At 30.4% G+C, this 20360-nt stretch overlaps 1 protein-coding gene across 1 annotated transcript; it reads left to right on the top strand.

Annotated features, from left to right (window-relative positions):
* Positions 1–2536: 2536 nt before the first annotated feature.
* LOC107440609 (techylectin-like protein) lies at positions 2537–19249 on the top strand. Its single transcript, XM_043044332.3, has 6 exons — positions 2537–2758; positions 4538–4689; positions 6803–6972; positions 8999–9104; positions 15363–15527; positions 18929–19249. Coding segments are annotated over exons 1-6 (900 nt in total). The 5' UTR covers positions 2537–2756; the 3' UTR covers positions 19234–19249.
* The last annotated feature ends 1111 nt before the right edge of the window (positions 19250–20360 follow it).

Here is a 20360-nt window from a genome sequence, read left to right as displayed (position 1 = left end):
TAAAAAATACATATGTTCGATGATTCGATTATAGCTTGCTCATTAACGACTTTAAAATCTTCTGAAAAATTTTCAACGCTCTTTTGCACTATTGTTTTCAATAGTGTTATTGAACTATCATGTCTTTTAATATATCATGATTCCTAGTGCACATAGTTTTGTTGATCACGATTCTCATTTTTGTGATTCATGAAATAGAGCTTTAGCTGATAGTTTTCAGAAAACACATAGAGTCAAAAAATTTTTCTTTCTTTTTGGTTCTAATTAATTTTTGCTTTATTATTTACGAAAAAGGTAGCATTTTGGTGTAATCGAAGTCAAAGCTTAACTAGTTTAGTGGCTCTAATTTTCGAAAAAAAGTTTTTAAATAATAACTGCACAACTTTGATTGAACAGCTCAAAATTTTATGTCTAATTTTGATTTTGTGTATGATAAAAAATTCTTACTACTACCTTGTAACATGTCTAATTTGAGAGAAAAAAAATAATAACTTATGAAACATTTCAGAATCTTTTTATTTAAACAGGAGATGAGCTGAATTAGGAACTTAATTCAAACAAGCGAATCCCAAAAATTTGTTTCTCTTTTTAACCTACAATTAAACTTAAAATTACAAAGAATACTTCATTGGATAGTTGACAGATATTTATTGACGGGGGAAAATAATTTTCAAAAAAGCATTTTTTTTGATAAAATAAATATAAAAAAGAAAATATAAGAGCATTTAAAAAAAAACATTTTCACTCAGAAAACGATTAGGAGAAAAAGTTTTGTTTTTAAATGCCGCCATTGGATACCTGCGAGTGACGTCATCGAGTGATGGCATTTTTCTATTCAGAATCCTATCACGTTTGACACACTCGTGACGTCGCTTATAGGTATCCAATTAAATCTGATTTAAATCACATGGTTAGGCATTCTTTTTTCATTTCTTCTGGAGTTGCAAGTACTCAATTCTATCCTAAATTATTTCAGCAACTACAGTAATTTGTTCCTTTACATGAAATAAATTTTATTTTGCACCCTGTAAGAAATTTTGAAGGACGGTGAACCATAATATGATTGATTCACGTTTTCTGTAATCTTAATAGGGTCCTGAGTAAAATCATATGATTGCACTTCTTAAAATTGATAACATGATGTTATGGTTTGTCTTGAATGGGAACAAGATTCATTGTAGCACCTAATTCAAGTTGCAACGAGCGTGTACAGTATTAAGGCTCGAGGTACCAATCATATGATTCGACGTTGAACCCATTTTCTTGAGATAGTACCGCATTTACTCATTTTTCAAAAAATCTATTAATCTTGAATTTGGAGAAAATAATCTTTCGACGTTTTAATATATATATATATATATATATATATATATATATATATATATATATATATATATATATATATATATATATATATATATATATATATATATATATATATATATATATATATATATATATATATATATATATATATATATATATATATATATATATATATATATATATATATATATATATATATATATATATATATATATATATATATATATATATATATTAAATTTGCTAATATAATGCGTATTAGTATTATTTTTTAAATAATATAAGAAGATGAGCTACTCTATTAAAAGATAAATAAATGAAAAGTCGAGATCATTTACTACCATTGTAGGCCCTTAATAAACTTAATTTCATTATCTAAATTTGCTGAATAAATTTAAAAACGTGCTGCACTATAAAAAATTCCAGATCAAATTACTGTAAGAAGTTCCGGTAATTTGGGTGCATCATCCGTAAAATCCATTTTTACCGTAAAATATTATACAATAATTTTCACTGTAATATTAATTTTATTAGAGTTATTCAGTGATTTTACGGTAATAATTACTGCAAAAATTACGTTGCATCAGATTTGTTTTTCCGTAGCGTGTTCCGGTAAAAAAGGATTTTACGGTAGAAAGTACTGGAATGCTGAGTGTCGGTACTATTTCACCGTAATTTGATACGTAATTTTTTACAGTAGATGACTAGCCACCTTAAACGCATGTTTTTCTAATGTAAAATACGTTAAGTTGCAAAAGAATGTAATTATGCAAACCTCTTATTTCAAATACATTTTCCTTTCTACAATTTGAGAATACTTTTTACACTTTGTTCAGAGACAAAATGAATCAATAAGTCGAGAAATAGAAATGTAAATGATTTACGAAGCAAATTTCTTTTTTATTAAAGAATATGAATTTTACAGTAAAAAGTAACTGTGAAAGTACCGGCACTCTTAGCGTCTGAACTTTTTACCGCAATTTAATCCGGAATTATTTACAGTGTGTGTTAGAATTTTATAGAAATGCTTGAAAGTTCAACTCTTTCCTATTCAATATGAATTTACTCATATTAATGTATTAAAAATCACTTTTTTTCAAACAATACACTAGTTAAAAGAAAAATATTAATTTTCTCTTTATTAATTAATTTTATTGTAATTTCAGGAAGAGAAAATCCTCTTCTCGTTATTTTCATTTCCTTCCTCATATTTGTTTATCAGTAGTTGAAAAACTAAGCTGTGTGTCTCGTTCTTATCATGTCGGAAAACCCTTTATAGCTTTGAAGATTACACCATAGTTATAATTTAATTTTTATAAGTTTAAACCACATCCTGTTTCTTTTTCTTGGGAAATTCCGAAACTAACATGCGTTTAAAAGTCCAACAAGAGAAATAATTTGCAACAGTCGATTCCGACAGCTCAAAAATAATGTAAGTATGTTTTAAGTATCAAAATAAAATAGCTTGTGTTTTAACGCTAAGGTCCTTAATGTGTACTCGACCTAGTTAATCTACTGGTTAACTGATTACTGTTAAAACATGGATTCAAGCTTTTTCCGCATAATACTTAGACCATGTAGACATTATAACTGCTTTCGTATTGTTAAAGCTCCAAAGTTTGTTTGTCTCTTTATATCAATTAATTTGATGATTGTTTGACTTGATTTTAAAATATATAAAAATAAATAATTGATTTTATGTTAGTTTCCTTAATTGTAATAATATCTTAAACTGTTAGAGTCTACGTATAATAATTTTAAAGCAATTTATGACTGATTCTATAGATTAATTTTTTGATTTTTTGATTGTAGTAACTTAATTTTTTAGATACCGAAAACAAAATAAATTACAATATGTTAATTTAAGTGTACAGAAACGTTACGATTGTTCCAGCAAATATCTTATTTTCATCTCTCGTTTGGTGCGAAGGAGCGAGAGTATGCCATGAGAATATTCCATTATAATTTAGATTTAAATTTCCTCATTCAAATTGAGTATATGAGTAAAAGCTCGATTTGGTGCTTTCCAAAAATAAAGTGTTTCTTCACAAAATGTTTTGGGTTGGTTAACATTGTATTCGGAGAAATATTACGCCACATTTTTTACAGTATAGTTAATCTGCACATTAGCTGCACTGTAAAAAAGTAGTGCAACCATTTCTCCAAATTCAATGTTGTACAACTCAAAAATTTGTGCGAAAAAAACAATTTTTTTCTTTAAGTTAGCACCAAATCAATCTTTCACGTTTAATTTAAAGGATGTAAATAAGTCTAAAAAAAGTTTTTCTCAGTGTAGATAATCTGTAGAATAACTGATTTCTACACTTCAGAGGTAACACATATGTTACTGTCAATGACCAAAATTAGTGTAGAGGAAAGTTGCCTAAATCGTGCCTATCCTAAATCGAACCATCTTTGATTTTTAAAGAAGTATGGTATGCAGAACGGATAAATTTACGATATATATCATAGAATTAATAAAAAAAGGTTATTGTTTCATAGTCTAACTGGAATCCTAGACTTGGCGACATATTTCGATAAACAAGGAGAACATTCGTTGTTGAAAAAGAAACAACTGTATGACGATGCAAGAGCACTGAATTTGACTGGGCCACTGAAAATGGAGCCTCTTATGCTGACAAGCACTTAACAAATAAAATGTGAGATAAGGAATTTTTAGTTTTGCTTCACAATAGAAGAAAACCGTCTGCAAAAAGCAACAACTGTTTATACACAGAGCTCATATCCCCCAATTTTTCGTTTTTATGTTCATTCATTCACAAACTAGAAGCATAAAATAGGTTTTGCCTTTGCTTTTAGAAGTCAGTGTATAGTTTCTGCTCATAAAAATAAAAATGTAACGTTTAGTACACCAAAAAGCAACAAAGGTGCTTAATTTTTTCTTTTTTTAAACAAAGTGATGATATATTTCCCCGTGACATTTAACGCTTAATAGCTCACTGAAACAGTATAAACAGATTTCTTAAAAAATATATATATTTATGGTCTTAAATAATGTGAAACTTCTAGCATGGTTGAAATTTAAATTATTCTGCAGATTTTGTTGATCGAAATATAAATTAATGAACTAAATTATTAACTAATACAAACTTTACAGACTGTAAATGTTTACTTTTAATTTTAAGTGTGCAAAACATGATTTTTAATAACTTTTAATATTAATCAATAATTTTATGATATTTTAAAACAGGATTCTGCATCTGTTAATTTTATTGGTAAGCGTTTTGGTTACTTGTAGCGGAAAGAACTCGACAGTGCAATGTGACAGAAACACCAAAGCTCTTTCGTATTTGGATCTTGCAGTCGATATGATTGGAAAAGCGAAAGAAAACTACCCAGATTGTAAGTACTTACCGGTAATCCAGAAGTTTACTTATTGATTTTATCATTAAGGAAGAATGTAAAAATGTATGAGTTGCATAAGAAAATAGCAATATATATTCTTAACTAATGTCAAAACTAGTTTAAAATTTCATAACTGAGTACTGATGGCTGAGAATAACTAAAAATCAATATTTTTAAAATAACTACCACTTATAACAACAACATGGAGAACGATATTAACTGTGCAAATATTTATATTTTCATGATCTCATATGCAACATAAAATATTGCTTATTATGTTTTCTTCTCAACATTTGTTGACGAACTTAGTATCTAACATATATAATTCTCTTACGTGGTTCTCAAATTTTGGCTGTATTTCTTTTCCACCGGTGGCAACGTTTGCTTTGTTTTGTTACACGGCGACAAAAAAACCTCATTACAACTCCCCGAATGGCAACGCTAGAAAATCGACCAATGATTGCCTCTAAAAATGTCACATGCCAAATCTAGCTGAGGTGGCTCAACATATATTGCTTTTATTAACGGAAACTGAAATAACCAGAGAGCATCAGCTGTGGTAATCTCATACTATTAAGCTAGGCAGAAGTGAGTAGTCTTTGTCGATAGATCTCAATTTAAGTATTTTGTCGAAGTTTTTTTCACGAATTTATATATTACGAATTTATTTGACAATTTTTGATTTATATCACGAATTATACTATAGCACATTTCTAATAGGTTTAACGAATTACATCTCATTTATTTGAATTCAAATTTATTTTAATGACTTAGTATTTACTAAAAATATGTAAATTTTTTTAAAAAAAAAGTTTTTATATGGATTTGAATGATTGTTTTGAATTCTTAGAATTTTGTGCATTTGCAATGTACCTAAGTTAGTAGCGAGCAAACCATATAAGATTGCGTAGCAATTTTTGCGGGTTGGCGAGCGTTAGCGAGCAGGGGGCGCAGCCCACTAGTTCATTTTAAAACTCGGGAAAAATAATATATCTTGATTTCTAAGCAAGCAGTTCTTTAATTTTTTTTCAATTGATTTATCAAGTCGTCAATTATTTTTGCTATAAGTAGGTTGTGGTTTGCTCTCACAATCCACATTAATATTTATTTTTTTAGAATCTTTATCAAACTTACAGTCGAAATTACTATTTAAGTGATGAGGGAGAAAAATTATCAATAAAAGACGAACTAAAAACTAAGGCAATCACTAGAGATTTAGAACTTAAATCATTATAGCCATTTTGTTTCTCGGTTGAAAATGAATAAAAGTGTTTCTATTAATTTTTACCTCTTTTGATCAAATAATAAATTGGATTTGAGGATTTTTAAGGCCACAATAGAAACCGATTTGTCAGATTTTGATAACGGATTTTCATTACTTAAAGTATCAGTTTGAAATTTCTATCTTATAATGCAGTATTTAATGGCTTCCTTAAAAACAGTGATTGTGATATGTTATTATTAATATATTAGTATTTTAAATATATTAAGAGCAGTGATTGTGAAGCATTTAATTGAAGTTGTTAAAAACACATCAAATTTTTATACCTATGTCGCGTATTCTTATTTTTGCACATATAGTGCTATGAATTTCAACGTACTGAGAAGTTCATAGTTTTCTTTTTTAAAAAAACATAGGGTGTCCCAAAATCACAATTTCTAATGCAAATTTTTAAAATCCATGTCATCTATTGATTAAAAAATTTTATAATTGGGATCGTAAATTAATATTTAAATGGAAAAACAAACAAATAAAACGCATTATTAAAATTGACAATTACTGCTGAAAACTTTGCCACTTTAAAGTTGAGTGTGTTTTCAATAATCGTCTTTAACTGCTCCTTAATATTCTCAGACAATCAAACAGGTTATGACGTTTCATCGTAGATCTTGTTCATGATTTGCTAGGTTTTGTTACAGTTTTTGTTTTATCTTCACTAAAATATTAATTTGCGACCGTGAATTTGTAATTACAAGCTTTTTTTTATCTAATTTTTTAAATAGTGATATTACTTTTTCTTCCAATGAACTAAAGAAAAAATTACTTCGTATTTTTTATCTTTTTTTTTTTATAATGATAATTGTTGATATTTGTATGCGTGTATTTTAGGTCAGGATGCCAAGTCCAATTTATCCTTAAAGCCAATCGATTGTGAAGAATGGCTGTTAATAGGTTATAATAAGAGTGGGTCTTATAAAATTTGGCCCAGAAGTCGAGTATTGAATGCGAAATCAATAGATGTATATTGTGATATGGAAATTGACGGTGGCGGCTGGACAGTAAGTTTATAACTTACCTCTTTTTCCCTTTTTTTCTAAAGAAAGTTCATAGTTTATTTTCAAAGTCCCATAATATCTGTCACAGCATCTACTAGTAGATGCTGTTTTCAATACAAATGTAGACAACAAGCTCGAGCTCTTGACCTGTTTTACTGCCGGTTAGAAAGTATACAGCTTTTTCTGCGATGCGATATTTTCAAACAGTTAATTTTGTTTTTTAATAAAATACATAAATTATATAAAATCTGAGCTCAAATCTGGTGTATTTCATTAGATATTAAAGATATTAAGTAATACTGGTGAGTTTGAAGTAAAAATATGTTTTAGTAGCTTATAGATGTATTGTTAAAAAAGGTGACATGGTTGCTAGATTTAAAAAGAACGTGCTTTTTTAGCACTTCTGATTTGGCCTCTTTTTTACTTGTTTATTGCAATTTGTTCTTGTTGCAAGCCGTGCACCATCATACGCTAGTGTTAGCATATTGTTCGAGAAGTGAGATTAAGTTCATTTTGCAAATTATCGTCTAGGTTTTAATTTTGAAGTTGGTATATTGTTGAAAAGGTAAGAAATGTTTCATAACGAAAGAAACAATGAAAAATGAAAATTATGAAAAAATATGACAACCGAAGCTGACGTCTTCAGGGGGTACCAGCTCTGGAAGCCATAAATGTGAAACCCTTTCTATCGAGAGAGCACGACAAATGTCTAAATTGCTCCCTCTCTACCACAAAGGTTTTGCCAAAGTCTAGGAACAGAATGCAATGCAAAATATAAAATACATAAAGCAAATACAAAAGTATAAAATTAAGACTAATACATAAGAATAAAAAGCACAAAAACTTACTTGAAACATAAATCCCAAGACCAAGCAGTCCAAAACCAAACTATTGACAGTCAAACAACTAATAAATTGAACTAAACGAAAAAACACCCCCCCCCCCCTAATTTGATGAACAGAAGGAAGAAAAAAGAGCTAGAAAGTAGTGAATTAATAGAAATACTTAACCGGGGCAACTCGGTCAAGACTTGATCTTGCCCTATTAAAAGAAAAAACGAAACTAATAATTCTCAATCATATTCTTAATTTTGAAATCAATATTACAAAAATTAAAAGGAAAAACATGATTTTCTACAGAGAGAGCAATTTAGACATTTGTCTTGCTCTCTCTATAGAAAAGGTTTTGCATTTATGGTCTCCGGAGCAGGTATAGAAACAGCTTCGGTTGTTATATTTTTTCATAATTTTCATTTTTTCATTGTTTCTTTCGTTTCAATTCCTTTTGATTTTTCAGCTGCATAGTGCGTTTTTTTCACTGTAAGTATTGTTCTTAATTGCTTCAATTAGTTTGAATTCTTTTCTTGATATGTGTTTTATAATGATTCTTTTTTTCAATTGACGATTCTTATAACGATTCTTTTTAACGCAAATAATAAATTGGTTATTAAGTACACGTATGTAGGAAATGTATAATAATATACAAGAAGGTATAATGGAAGGCCTCAAACGTTGTGATGGTGATCAAATCACCATCACGCCCTTGATCACCATCAAGCCATTCCATTGATTATTGCCATCGCAAATGCCATTGATCATTGAATTGATAATTGATCAAGCCATCGCCATTGATCATTGAATCACCATCAAGCCCTTTTATCACCATCACGTTGTGATGGTGACCAAATGTCTTCAAAATAGACCGGAAGCAACAACCCGGAAGTAAAGGCAGAGAAAGAACTTGCAGCGTACCCTAGTGTAGAAAACACCATCCATATAAAACACAAATATCAGAGCAAAGAAGGATTATACAAGAAAATAGACAAACATTTAACATTCAAAATAATACAGGGAGTTTTGAATTTCTAAAAAAATTTAAAACATTAGTTTTGGTACTGCTCTTGTTAATTTTGTATTACATTAGATGACTGAAGAAGCAGTCAGCATAAAATTCATGTTTTAGGATTTCTATATGTTTATGAAGTTGGAAAGAAAATATATGGTATTGTTTTTCTATCTTTCTTAAATAGGTAATTCAGAGGCGTGGGAATTTCCAGAGACCTAACGATTACTTTTATCAAGACTGGTCAAGTTACAAAGCAGGTTTTGGTCACATAGAAAAAGATTTCTGGTTAGGTACGTAACATCTTTTTCTATATAAAAGTGAAATATATGGATGTATGTTCCCTAAAAACTCGAGAACGGGAGCACCTATTTGGGTTAAGTTTTTTTTCAACAGTTTTTATGAGGGTGTTTGTAAACAATCACCTCTTTCCGGTCTTATGTGGTTCGGGCTTAGTATCGAAGATATGAAATTTCATTGATGAAAAAAATTAAAACGTTAAAATATATTGATGAAAAAAATTACACTTAAAATATTGATTAAAACTTGCGCCGCCATAGAAATAGTATTCTTTATAAAATATTTGAAAAATTTGAAAAAAATAGAAGGTGGAATTACTAGAAAAAATTAAATATCTTTAAAGAACTCTAAACTCCTATGTGGGGGTGGCAACTTAAAAACGCAGTTGCCGACACATGGTTCTTAATAAGGACCATGTGTCAAAATTTTGATTACAGCTGTAATCAAGATTACGAGTAATTGATTACTGTAATCAATATTGTAATCATGATTACAGCTGTAATCAAAATTTTTTGAAAATTGTAATCACGATTACAAGTAATTGATTACTGTAATCGACTATGTAATCATGATTACAGCTGTAATCAAACTTTGTAATCATGATTACAAGTAATTGATTACTGTAATTAATATTGTAATCATGATTACAAGTAATTGTTTACTGTAATCAAAAAATGCAATCGATTACATTTTTGGCTAACTCCGGTCCTTATAACCTACAAATCGAAAAAGAGAGCCTAGGTACTAACAGCATATATCAGGTGCCCAAAATGTATTAAAATTAGATATTTCAGTACACACAATTGAAACTTCGATCAGTTAAGACTCTTTTTTGGGTCTCAATATTAAGAAAAGTTTTTAATGGCTTCCGTCTAGGTTTGAAAAAGTTAAATTAAACTGGTTGGTAACCTAATAAAGTCCGTTTTAATTATCAATTAAACGTGATAAATAAATGTGAAAACTAATTTTAATTTTTTTAACTTCAATACTTATTTGCTTGGTTAAGTTATCTATCAGCTCTTAAACAGCACAATCAAATAATTTTTTTTTAAATTTAATTCTTTGTTTTAATTTTTTGTTTATTTTTTGTTTGAACCGTTGCTTACTGTTTTATATTGGTGACAGTTTTATTTAGGAGAAAAAACCGTTATGAATGAAATTATTATTTTTTTGCTTGATTAATGATGTCACATAAGTGATGCACAGTTTGATTGCATGCTTATCTACCAAAGGCACCTTTGAGAAATTTAGTATGTTTTTTTTTGTTCTAATGTTAGCATATGTTGTACTAAACATTTTAATTACAAACATATATGGCTGTACTTTTACTTTCGTTACTTGTACCGCCGGTACAAGTAAAAAGTACGTACTTTTACTTGTACTTCGTTACTTTTTAAATTTAGTACTTTTACTTGTACTTTCGTTACTTTTTTAGGGAAAAAGTACAAGTATTTGTAACGGAAATGTCGAATGAAATCGTTACTTTTTTCTAAAACTCGGTAACCTTTCTAAAAAACAAAAAATATTTAAAAAAATGCTTATGTTTTTTTTAATTTATGAAATTAATGTGCAATATATCTGCATTCACAGCTAACTTCGTGTTTAAATACCTTGACCTTTCAAAATTGTCATTCCTGAAAGGGAAAAGACGGCTCTTTTGAAGAAGAGCTTCATAGTAACATTATTAAAACAACAGTTTGTAAACCTTTAAACAAAGCTCTTTTAGATGGCGTGCGCGAAAGGTTTCGCGATGTGAAATCGCAGAACGATTTATTGTTTGCTGCAGGTCTGGTGCCTTGAATCAAATTTAATTGGTTGAGAGAAAAAGCTAGGGAGGAGGCTACAAAAATATTGGAAAGAATTGTCCAAGCTGAACACCCTGCTATAACTAATAACGTAACAGAAAAAAACCAGGGATTTTAAATTTTCTAAAGCTGAAAACATCATGCCAATCACCAGCGACAAAAGAATTTATGGCATACATAAGCTTAATTGTCGAAACCGAAAGCAAATCAATTTTGAGTCGATATCCAATAGTAAAAAAATTATATGTGAAATATAATACCGCAGTACCTTCTAGTGCTCCCGTGGAGCGCTTATTCAGCGTGGCTAAGCACGTTCTGAGAAATTCTCGCAACAGACTCAGTGACACCACTTTCGAAATGCAATTATTTTGCAAAATGAATAAAAATATTAATTAGCAAGTTATTTTCATTCATTTTCGAGTTTTATGCATTTATTTAATACATTTTAAATAAAAAATGTTGGATTTTGTTATTACGTTTTTCAATTTTCTTTTTGAACTCACTAATAATTCATTTTTGTCTTAATACATTTTTTACTGAATTCATTTTTACGAAGTACATTTTTTACTAAAATTATGTTTATGCCCGACCTTGTCAAACAACGCCCAGTCGAATCTCTAAGAACTTTAGAACTATTTGTGCTATTGAAAACTATTATAATTACTATTTTAACTCTTGAAAACTCGAAGGTATTAATTAAGCCGCTGATACTAAAATTCGTTTACAAATTTTAATTATTCCGTTAGGCAGAAATGTTCGAAAAACTATTTTCTCGCATGACTTTAGCATTAGCCATTGTTACAAATAAAACTGTAGACTGTTCTGTTTCACATTATACTGCATATTCAATTATTTTTTACTAGCTCAAAGATCACAAAGCTATCATAAACCCGTGTTTGCCTTGTTTATGTTTGTGCTTTTGAAACGAGTTTCTATAGAGTAAAACAATTTTAAATCAAGGATAATTTAAATAAATAAAATAAAAAACTAAAAATTAAAATCAATAGATAAAATTTCTTTTTCGTGCAAATCCATAAAAAGTTTGATATTAAAATTATATTTGATTTTAAAATTATATTATACGATTATATTATAAAATTCTTCCGAATTTAGAAATAAATTAATGTCCATAACTTTCAAAATTAAAAATAATTAAATAAGTAACAACAATTTTGCAAAAACATTAAAGAACATAAGAATATTATTCAATAAAATTTTAGGTTACTTGAATTTTCGATTTCCTAGAAATGTACTTTTAAATCGTTACTTTTTTGCTTAGTACTTGTACTTTTACTTGTACTTTTTACTCGTTACTTTTTAAAATAAGAACTTTTTACTTTTTACTCTTTACTTTTTTTAAAAATACTTGTACTTTTACTCGTTACTTTTTAAAAGTAACGTTGCCATATATGATTACAAATAAACAACGATACCATACGAACAAGTAAGAGACAAAATTAAATTCATCCTCACCCGAACTATATGAGCTTATTATACTTATATATTGTCTTGATATTTAAATGTGCGATTTTATAAACTGCGATTTCGAACTACTACTTGAAATTCTACTCGTTTAAAAAGACGGACCAGCTGGTTACCGCAGGAGTCATAGTTTTTAATACCTATATTTCTTTTACGTGGTACAGTAAATTCGGGTATTTCTCTATTTATTGGCAACATTATAGTTATTATTTAAGTACTTACTTAATTATACAATTCTACAGTCCACTGTGAACCTTGTCCTGCCAACCATATAGTTACAGGTTTACCTATTTTTGACTTTCAACTTTCAGTTTTTCATCCTCAAGGTGTTTAAATCTTTGGTGGTATCGTCTAACCATCTCTTTTTTGGTCCTCCTCTTGGTATCAAAATCAATGGTTTCCAATTTAAATGCTTTATTAGATTTTTATTATGATTTAATCTTACAATGTGCCGCCGCAATGCTAAATGTCTAGATTTAATTAATTCAATTACGCTTTTATTCGTCTGATTAAATAGTCATGTTCACTGTCGTTTCTTTTTCTCCACTGCATAATATGTACTTTAATTGGTTCGAGAATTCTTCTCAAAATTTTCCTTGACTCTTATTAGTTAGATTCCCTTGTATTTGTTAGAGTCTAAGTTTCACTGTAGGTTGGATAACTGTTTTACAGATCTTCAACTTGATTTCCTTAATACTTGTTCTTGAATAAGTATTGTTCTTGAATGAGTATTTTTCTTGAGTGTTTTGTTCTTGAATAAGTATTGGTATAAGTAAAAAATTTATTTTCTTTTTGTATCCTGGAGTTAATTTATTTTGAAACATTGTTAATATTATTGATGATTGAACTAAGGTAGGTGAAACTGAAAACTCTTTCAAACTTATAGTTATCTACCACAAGTGCTGATGAACTAGTGGTAGATTTTGTTCGTGCCATAAGTTCTGTTTTTTGTTTAATAATATCGAGACTTATTATTAATATCGAATAATTCCGAAATATACAACAGAACTAGGCTACCGAAGTTTCAGCATGCCACTCTGCGTACGGCGGAGAAGTGCTATTTAAGATGAGGCCTGAGTGTTGAGATATGCTTATGGCTTTTTTAAAAAAAACATGCATTGGAATGCTGTGTTAAGAAATTAGTTATAAGTTGAGTATTTATTTAGATTCATTTGGTCAGGTTGTCTTAAGCAATATAGTATTGAATTGTTAGTCATGCGCAAAGCATTTATTTAGAATAATTTTATATTTTAAAAGAAATTAAAACTAAGTTACGAAGCAATTATTTTAATTTATTTTTGATCTTTTCTGAAATAGCTGAAGAAATTTTAGGCATAAACAGTGCTGTGGTACCGCATACTATCATACCAATTATTGGTGACAGTGCTTGCCTTTTTCTAAGAATATCATATAAAATACTCAAATTATGTCAGGAGGGTTGCGTAAAGAATGAGTACGGCTTATAAAGAGGCATTGGGATGAGTTTTCTATCTTTTGTGCAGGCAGAAATAGAAATATTTTCAATACTTCTGCTGCCTATTATGCTTAAATTCCCCGAGCTCAAACTTACGAAGGTTTATTTGATTTAATAGCTGCCAGACACGTTATAAATTATTACTAAAACTTAATTCATCAAGAATTTTGACAATATTATGGATATCTTTTGAAAATAGTTAAAATTGCAAAGTAATGGGCAATAACTAGATGATGAAAAAATTTATTTAACTAATTAACTGGTTAGGATTAGAAGGGGGGTTGAAGAATTAGAATATTTAAATACTGCAGTGATAAATACTGCAAGCTGGTCACTGAAGGCGGCTAGTAATAAATTAAAAAAGCATTGTTTTCCACTTAAGTACTTAAAGGGAAACCTTATTTCGTTAAATTTCTTGTTTTATTATTATTAATAACTGTAAAAAATTTGTAGTGACAGTAACTTCTAAGTTGTTTTCAAACTTTTAGTTAGCTATGCTTAAACATTCAATTTTCAAAGGTTTATTAAGCATTGAAGTAAAAAATTTTTAAAATTATAGCGAATAAATATGAAAGATAAGATGAAATGATGTATACAGTAAGTATATATAAAATTAAGATTGCCGAATGCAGATAATAAATAAAATCATTGTTGAGCTAGTATCTTTTGACTAAGTAATAAAATTTTTCAAACAGGGAATACATTTTTTTTACGATTTTATTATTATTTTTTAACTATCTTTTACGAATAAACATTATTCCTACTAACCACTGTACTTATACTGCCGGATTTAGAAAATCATGCAACTGCAGACTGGAAGCAAGTTTTTAAATGTTTTCTATCATGTCCGTCAATGAGGTTTGAATGTTAATTAAAATGTTGGTATGTTATTAATGTAACGAAAACATTTTGGTAAACACAAAAAGTTTGTATTTTTTAATAAATAATTAAGAAAAATGTCAGAAACATCTGAAAATCTCGGCTCAGTTAAGAGGCAGTAATTCATAAAAATACTATAGGCTGAAAATAGGCTGCAGGCTGCGAGCCACAGGTTGCTAACTCCTAATCTAGACTATGGCTAATTTAACGTGAGAGTCAGCAAAATATAAAAAAACACCAGGTTTAGTATCAGGGACAGTGTATAATATTTAACGTTCGAAGTGTTAAATCCAAACAAAAATTTTAATTTTGCTGAAAGTTGATCTAATGCTTTTACATTATAATTTCTTTTAAATTTCTTAAAAAATCTAGATGAGTCGATGATCAGTTGACTGAACTTTATTTCATTAAAACTAACCTATAAAGCCTATATAATGAATTTGAAATATAACCCTATAAGAAATTTATTAATTATATGTAATTTATATTATGAATTTTTAAAAACAAAAACATCAAGGGAGTTTAAAATATTTATTTTATATGGAAATGAGGCTTATATTTAATATTCATGGAGGTTTCAAATAATAACTAATTGAATAAAAACATTGCAGGTAATGACAACATATTTGCATTGACCAATCAGAAACTCTCTTCGGTACGTTTCGATCTAAAAGACGTGGAAGGAGCTAAGAAATACGCTTTGTATGACGTATTTTGGATTGATGATGAGATTCAGAAGTATACGTTACACATACAAGATTACAGTGGGGATGCTGGTAGGTTTCAAACTTGGTTTCATTCAGTATTTAAAATTTATAAATGAGTTTTTTTATATTACCTGCCATCTTACTCTATCCACTATTTACCAAAAATAAATATATGTTTTTATAACCGTCTTTGAAAAGCTGACAATGTTCAACTCCCTAGCCTTATAATTCTGAAACTAATCCAGAAGACAAGGGAACATTTGAATTAAGAATTGTGACAAGCTAGGCGTTTTGTTGGAACTAACACGCATCTGCTCTACATGGAAAGGAAAAGCTCGAAAACTACCCATGGTTAGTCCGGTGGCAAGGAGAATCTAACCACTGACGATATTCAGCAATGTGATCTGCGCGAGATGGGAGCAGAATTCGTATCCATCACCCGCACTGGATTGAAACCTGTTTCACCTCAGTGCAATTAAACATTTCTCATACTTCAACATTTATTCTTTTGAATACATATAATATCTCTTAATGATTTTTAGAACCTCTAAGGCTCTTTAGGATATATATATATATATATATATATATATATATACCTGGCTTACTTTTAACCAATATAAGGTCATCACTGGAGCCAAGGCAGAACCAACTTTCATAAGAAAACGCAATCGATCTCCACTCTGTCATTCAAGGAGCTGTAACTCGACACCACTCACGTTGCAAAGAGCAGTGGTTTGGAGTGAGTAAAATGAAAGCTACAGTGCGCCCCACACGGAACTGTTCTTGAAATAGCCAATTTGTATCAGTTCGTTGTGTCACTGCAGTGTCAATTGCAGCTCGAATTTTTGATGCCAACGCAGTAGAGTGTGTTATAGCCGTACGACGTGCACGGCGGCCTTCCCCTTGAGTAGTGCCACGTGGCAACCCAGATACCGGTCCTCTTGAAGCGGTACCACCCTTGACCACTTCTGCAAACAATCATGCATAGTAGCCGCAGTGACTCAGGGGATAGAGCGTTCACCTTCCAATGAGATGAACCGGGTTCGAATCCCAACGATGGCTGGTGGTTACGAATTCCACATCCGGCTTGCACCGATCACCGTACTGACGTGAAATATCCTCAGTGGTAGACGGATCATGGGCTATTGCCGTTTGGCAAACCATTGGAGGTTCTCGTGGCCTTCCTTACCGTATAGCGCAAATGCGGGTTAGTTCCATCAAAGAGTTCTCCACGAAGGCAAATTTCTCCCGATGCTTGATCCAGTACTTCCCTTGTCTTCGGTATTAGATTCAAAATCACAAGGCTACGAACTTGAAAAATAATAGTCGTGAACTCCCCAAAACATTAATGTTTGGGTCGGCTGTTCAACGAAGGTTATAAAATAGAATAAAATCTTGCGCGCGCTGGATACATTTCTCCAATCTTCTGCAATATCGCAGAAAGAAAGTCCACCTTCTCGCAGCCTGTTACACGACCACAAAAAACCCTTCAAAAACATTAAAAAAACATATAACAAATAAAGTCAAGTTGTACATTATACCGCCATGACCTAAATCATGACTTGTTTATTTGGAAAGAATTTTCAAACTTAAAAACGTATGTATAGAAATGTAATCTTTCCTTCAATACGAGCAGCAATTAATCAAATTACAGATGATTGAAATATGCGTTATTAATGAAAGATATAAATGAAACACATTTCTTATAACTTGCATCATTTTAAAGAATATTATTTCTTTATTGGTGTTAGAAAAATCGACACGCAATTATAAATGAAAACTATTGCCATTACCAATTTGAAATTTTTTGCAAATTTTTCTCAAAATGTTTAGAAAAGTGATTGAGCATAATAGCAAGCGCAAATTTTCAGGATGGAATTAATAAATTGTATTTACTAATTTGACCAACAGAAGTAAAGGAACTTGTTCTTAATATTGTTCTAAATTTGAATTTCCGACACCTGTCATGTGTCAGTTGCAAGTAGCAAACGTCAACATGATTTTATTTCTGATTATGCATCAACATTTTGAGAAGAAGAAGATCACTGAAATCAGCTGGTTATGTATAAACAAAATGCCGCGTTATTGTTACAACTATTAGTTTCAGTTAATTATCGCACTGAATCAATTTTATGGATCATATTTAAATGAGTCTCCCAAAGCAAACTTGATCAGTTTCTGAATCGTGGCATAAATAAAAGTCATGATTCAGCAGCCCAGAAAATCAGGTTCAACACCTACGTGAAAAAGTTACTTGCAGGTACTCAATTGGATGTTTGCGACTGACGTCATGCGTGGGTCAGCCAATAAAGTTCGATACACATGCGTGACGTCGCTTGAAGGTATCCAATTAAATCTGATTCGAAAATTAATTCAGTGTGATACTAAACTCAAGCTAAAAAGCTGTAACGTTAACATATCGTGCACAATCATCTAATTTGACTCATAAATCATGTAATTGGCTGCAAGTAACATACTGAGATAAGCTTTTCTGATCTAAATTCATTCTTAAAAGAAATATCATAGGATTAATTTCCTTATTATTATAGTTCATCGTATTTTTTATATTAAAGAGAAATATTGATGCTTATATTAACTTTATTTTGCATTGTTTTACTGTTTTCATAAATTTAGGCGTACAAGTTTGCAATCCGAGAAATATCGAAATACATAACAGTTTTGAAACATGCACGGGCGTGGATTGCGAGGCGATATGAAAGAAACTGCGATAAAGCGCAGAGTTCAGTAGATTCCTTACAACTCATAAATCTCATTTATCATAACATGTATTTTTGGGCCGTGATAGCTTGGTTGGTATGGCACTGGGCCCATGTCCAAGATTTCGTGGGTTCGATCCCAGGCCGACCGAAGACTCCCCGTGTATTAATGGTGACTGATGCACTTTAAATCTGTCGAGTTGCAAAGTCCTCCATGTTCCCATACCAAATCAATCCCTCTGGGGATATTGATCCGGGAGTTTCCTTGTCTTCTGGATTGGATCAAAATGACAAGGCTACGGAGTTGAACGTTAGTAGTCGTAAACCCAAAATTGGGTCGGCTGTTCAACGACGGATATAAAATAACAACCAATAAAAACAATAATCTGATCTCGAGGTATCAGCTATTGGAATAAATTTATGAAAAGACACCATCTCTAAAAGCCTCAAAATAAACGCTATGATAAACGTGGTTCTAGAAAAATAATCACAAAAGAAGTCACAAAAAACCTATTTTCTTAAATAAGCTTTTTGAGCTGCGTTCATTGTCTTGAACACATAATTCGAACTATCTTGTTTATTTTCTTAAATAAGCATTCTGAGCTTTGTCCAAAATAAAAATCTCACTGATAAATTATTTACTTAGTGCCAATTTTTACTCAATGTTCTTGCTATGTAGCACACTAATTTTGTTCAATACTTTATTAACTTCAAAATAAAAGATATTTTCTCTACCTTTAATTTATTTTCTAGGTGATTCAATGATAGGACACAATAATATGAAATTTTCCACTAAAGACGCAGACAATGATGTCCAAGCAGAACAACACTGTTCTCAGGTTTATAAGGGTGGATGGTGGTATAGTGCTTGCCACACAGCGAATTTGAACGGACTCTATCTCCGAGGAAAGCACGACAGTTTTGCTGATGGTGTGAATTGGAAAAGTTGGAAGGATTACCACGAATCCTTAGACACAACTGAAATTAAAATAAGATCAAAGAACTTCAAGCAAAAACCTGCTGTTACACCCGAATTCACTGAAACTCCAAAGTCATGATCATTAAAAAAAGAAATTTTTTTAAAATGTCAAAAACTTTGCTCTTAGCTCAAGTTTTTATTAAATAATACTGTGCAACAAATTTTAATGTCTTTTCTGCTTTTTAGATAAAATTTAGTGATTCTGTATAAACAAAAGGTGCCTGATTCGTATACCAAAACCAAAATGATCGCTCTCGTATCATTTTTGTTGGAGAACAGACGCCAAACTTTTAGTGAATTCTCTGATGCCTAGCTTCCTAATGCATCTAAACCTCGAAACTTGGGGAAGATAGATCAGGTTTTCCTTACCAAAAATGTCACCAAAATGGTTACCATTTTCCTTCTGTTTATGAGAACGCCTCTCCTTGCCTGTGCATTTTCATTAGAGAGTTGTTGCAAAGCGTTACAGTTCCCTTTATATCTTACATTAACGCTGTTTGAGCTTCACAGCGGATGCGTGAAAATTTTCCAGCAAAGAGCATTGCTAAGGAGTAGAAAATAGAGTTAACGTTTGTTTAACTCTATACAAAATCTATCTATTGCATGCTGTTAAAATATGCAAAATTGCCGATTTGAAAAGTGCATTTTTTGTGAAGATGATGAACTGGAAGCAAAAGAAATATAGATTCATTACTTTTACCAAAAATATACATGGGATTAAGAATATTTTCATCTAAAGTAAATTTTTAATGTAGTAGGTGAAAATCAGCGATTAAAATTTATTAGAATAAATTATTGATTTTGAAATATTTTTCCCATGCAGTCCAAGGAAAATATATAAAAAATGTCGTCCATCTTATTATTACTACATGCAAACAAAATAAAAATAGGTAGATGAAAAGACATTTCGTACTTGTCACTCTTTAACGTACCCATTTTATGTGTATGCTATAAATATTAATTTTTTATTACTGTGCTGCGCAGTACTCAGGTTTTTGAGGGTGCTGAATAGTATTTGAAAATGTAAATGTTGTCTGTAAGACGACGGTGTATTTCTTACAAACCCTAAAAAAGTGTAGCAATAAGTCTCCCCACTTGATGTTTGATTTACACTTAAAAGCTTTGCACTGTCATCATAATTATTAACTTTTCCATAGTCATCAGTCATAAATATCAAAGGAGTCGCAGTCATAGTCTTATGGAGAA

Source organism: Parasteatoda tepidariorum, chromosome 3 (assembly GCF_982258835.1).
Source record: "Parasteatoda tepidariorum strain Cologne lab strain chromosome 3, Ptep-v5.0, whole genome shotgun sequence".
NCBI classification, from domain to species: domain Eukaryota; kingdom Metazoa; phylum Arthropoda; class Arachnida; order Araneae; family Theridiidae; genus Parasteatoda; species Parasteatoda tepidariorum.
This window is presented reverse-complemented; position numbering and strand designations above follow the sequence as displayed.